General features: G+C 44.9%; 1 protein-coding gene across 1 annotated transcript in view; it reads left to right on the top strand.

Moving 5' to 3' along the window:
* Positions 1-99: 99 nt before the first annotated feature.
* The window catches only part of LOC104463666 (solute carrier family 22 member 23-like), a gene marked incomplete at both ends in the record, with an annotated part of 77,391 nt that continues 73,490 nt past the window's right edge, over positions 100-4,000 (top strand). The window contains one exon of the mRNA XM_010076088.1: positions 100-226. Within this exon, the coding sequence (XP_010074390.1) occupies positions 100-226 (127 nt within the window). The remainder of the gene's footprint in view (positions 227-4,000) is intronic.

Below are 4,000 nucleotides of genomic sequence, written 5' to 3'. Positions count from 1 at the left end.
CTTCCTTCTGGACCAGCCTGATTTCTGGTGCCGGGAAGCGGACGGGCAGGGGAACTGGAGCGGGACCCTGGCACCGGGACCAACCCATGCCAACCGCAGCGGCAACAGCAGCATCTTCCCCACGCCCGGGCTGCCCACCCCTGCGGGGGGCAACGCCAGCGAGTGCGACTGCCACGAGTGGCACTACCGCATCAGAGCCGGCCTTGTCCAAAACGTCGTCAGCAAGGTGAGAAAGCTGGCTTCCATCAGCCCCCTTCCCCATCTAGCCCTCATGAGCTCTCTGGTCCCTACCCCAACCCCACTTGGCACCCCTTCTTCCCAAGCCAAGGGGAATGAGGTTGACATGATGTAGATCTGTCCGTGGGTGACACGGCCGGGTCAGTCAGGCGCCCAGTGGGTTGCCCTCTCACCAGCAGTAAATCCCGCATCCCCGTAATCCTTTCCCTCCCTGGTTGTCCTGCTGGGTGTCTATCCTGGGAGTTCGTACTGGGATGCTGGTTGTGATGCTGAGCTGCGAAGTTATGTCCTGAAATGGGATCCTCGGTGGCTCTTTGGGATCCCAGCAAGGGCAGCTGTCCCACCATTTCGGGATGCAGGTGTCCATGGGAAAGACAATGCAGGTGAGTGTCACCGGCTAGTGAGGGGAAAGCGTTGTGGAGCAGGCTCCAGTTGTGATATGGCTTGTCTTTGTGTAAGTGTACCAAAGCTGCTGTACAAGCCAAAACAAGAGGTTGATTTGTAGGAAGCTGATGAGGTGGTCACTGTTGGGGGGAAAACCAGATAAAGTTGTGCTAAGTTCTTCCTGTTTTGTACTTAGTCCCTTGATAACTGTTTCACTAGAGCAATAAAAGAAGAAACGTCTCACCCAAGTTGTTGTACTCCAGAGGCAGAAAGCGCATGCTGCTCTGTTTGGTTTCCTAATGTAATGGCTAAGGTGGAAGATTTCTAGTGAGGAGGGCTGCGCCGCTTTCTGCTCTTACTTCATATTTGCTGAGTAGCGCGTGCAAAAAAAACCCGCCTCGCCTTTTCACCTGAAAGCTTTTACAGGGCCCCACAAAAGCCCTGCTGCCTCTGGATAGGCCTCATTGGTATTAACAGGCAGCTGGAGCTCTTGGAAATATAAAATGAAACTGTTACATCAGGAAAGTAGTTCCCTTAATCTCAAGACCCCCCTCTAAGATCAGCAAAAATTACTTTCTGCCCTGGAGCAGTGTTTTGGATTAACTGAGTTTATCTAGTTGGAGAAAGAAATACAGCAGTAATCAGGTGACTGGTGTGATTGTGCTTTGGTTAGCCGGCACGCATTCCTATTAATCATTGAAAATCATTTCAGTTTCTCTGTATGTCCCTGGAAAGCGTGCACAACAGGGGAAAAAAGCAGGTAAAGGAAATCCCTCAAAACCTTGAACCCAGAATGGATTAATAAAAAGCAACCCTGCTACACTCCTTCCATGAGAAAAACATGGGCACATGGTGGACTTGAATGGTGTGTGATGTAGAAGTGCGTAATGAGATTTGACATTTAAGAGAAGCAGATTTTCTTCTGCTTATAGCCAGAGCCTGAGCTATTTGTATGTTTTAGGGTTTAACAGTGATCCTTAAGCATGGGGGAAAAAAATGATCTTGAAATATTTCTTTTTGGTGTAAACTGTAAAAAAAATTTTTTTGAGATGTTTGAACCTTTTGAACTTCATCATCAAATTGGCCACGAAAGGTTGGGGAGAGTGAGTTTGGTATCTTGCATGCTTCTTTAAAAATAATTTTAAAAAGTGGTTTTTGGAAGAACTTGCAGTAAAGGGCACATCAGTTTTAAGGGATAAATAAGCAGCTGTGGTTCCTGCTGTCTTGTTTTCTATTAGAAAGAATAATAATAATCTCTTGAGACTACGGGTTTTTCCAGCGTGGAGTTTTTATTTGTGTTGTATGCTCACTTCCAAAAACTTGGCAGCTTTTTCTCTTTGATTTGTAATCCCCTGTAATTATAATTAGGTTGTTTTCTCAGGGTCAGGATTCCTCCTTAGTTTGTGCTTTCGTTTTGTTGTGGGGGTTTTCTGGGTGGGTGTGCTCTCTGCTTTTATCCTAATGAAGAAAGAGAGGAAAAACCTAGGCAGAACATCAGAGTAGTTTAATTTGGACTTCCATTCTTATAAACCCCCAGGAGCTCTGATACTGTGGGAGCGATTCTCGTAACTGCTGACTGCTCTTCTGTGTGTCACACCGTCCTTTGTGAGAGAGAGCTGGGCTGATGAATTCAGGAGGCTGGATGTTCAGATCTCCCTTAACTCTCCTCAAAAATACATTTGTTTCTGTAATGCAATCTATTTAAATAGAGTTTTATTAAATCTTAGACTAATACACACTCATCAGTGTAGTAGCCAGGGGTTATATTGAAATATCATAAAGAGAGCCAAAAGTATATTAATAAAAAATGCACTTTTGTTTGGCCAGTAAATTCCCTTGTTCTTATCTTCAGTAGTCCAAGCTGATCGCTGCTGGATGCTCCATCGTTGCTCTGTCCTTGGAAATGACAAAACAGTTGCAGTTATTTAGCGCAAAGAACATTTCCTGCTCTGCCTTTCGTTGATGTACGTGTGTGTGAGATGTCACTGCCCCCCATTCCTCGGGAGCAGATAGCTGTCCTTAACTGTGTTAAGTTTCACTGTCTCCGTAGCCTCTCTTCTAATGGCACCCTTCATCAGATGTTGTCTCTCCACCCCTGCTTTCTCAGCTCTTCCTATCCATTTTCTCCCAGCCTGTGTCATGCTTGGACTGATGGAGTGGGGATCTTGCTGTTTCCAGCCCCGCTCTGCGCTTTGCTCAGCCCCGCTTCTCTTTGAGTCTGTGCTGGAGCAGGAGGTGCTATTCTTTGAAGAATAGCATTGCCAGTCTGGGCACTGCTGTTCTCCTGACCTCCTTGACTGAGTCACTGACAACGGTGCTTTTTATAGTGCTGCCAGTCATTAGAACTGGGAATGGTAATAAAGGACATACCGCTTATTATTTAATACTGTTGAAATACATATAGTGAAGAGGTCAGATGTATAATTTAACCACAGAGATTCCAGTGGCTGTATTAAATCACCCATGTGAGCTAATGTCCTGACTTGGTACATAAATCTTGGACTGTAGCTTGGTTTGTACATAAGTATCTTTAGGACAATTTACATGTAAGGCATTTTCACTGCTAAATGCTTCTTTGAGGATTTTTGTCTATGCTTTATCACAACATCACCATTATCACATCACTATAAACAGAGTGGATGTGTACGCTTGTGAGAGAGATATCTTCTTTTGCCTTCAGGCAAAAGGCTATTAAAAAAAAAAAAAGGACAAAAAAACATAACCCCAAACAAAAAAAAAACCAACTGTCTTTTGGTCCATGGTCCATGGATCTTCCCACGGTCTAAACGAAGGATGCTGAGAAATACACTCCCTTTTTGCCATGGGGAAACCTGAGGTCTTATTTTACCCATTTGCAAAGTGATGCTTCAGGTAAGTTGTTAGCATTAATGCAATAAGCACCATGACAACTAAACATACCTAGCCCTGAAGCCTAGCAGGAAGTTCTAGTGTGTACTCAGCAGGGACTTTTCTAACTCCCTCCTTAACTTCTTTAGTGCCTGTGTCTTCTGATGACCTGCAAAGCCAGCCGTAATCTTGGGGCAAAGTTTTCAGAGAAGCTCTTAGTTACAGGATTGATGGTGGTTGTTTTTTCCCTCGGTTACTAGGATAACCTGTCTGCTGCGTTCGATTGCGTTATGTGATGGGATTGTTTGTTCTTCTGCATGCTAATTTGTGTAATGGACACCAAAAGCTGATGATGGGCAAGGACTGAGGCTTGATTAAATTGCAGCGGTTGATGGCACAGCATCCCTCTGTCCGTTCCCACAGCGTTCCAGATTGTTCCACCTCTTGGGGCTGGTGTAGTGGGAAGTGGTTAGCTGAAAGCTATGTTTTAATCACCCAGAGCAATTATGTGATAATATTTCATGTCTAGTCA

This window comes from Pterocles gutturalis, unplaced genomic scaffold (assembly GCF_000699245.1).
Source record: "Pterocles gutturalis isolate BGI_N339 unplaced genomic scaffold, ASM69924v1 scaffold11658, whole genome shotgun sequence".
Classification (NCBI taxonomy): domain Eukaryota; kingdom Metazoa; phylum Chordata; class Aves; order Pterocliformes; family Pteroclidae; genus Pterocles; species Pterocles gutturalis.
The sequence above is the reverse complement of the archived record's forward strand: the minus strand, read 5'-3'. Positions and strand labels throughout refer to the sequence as shown.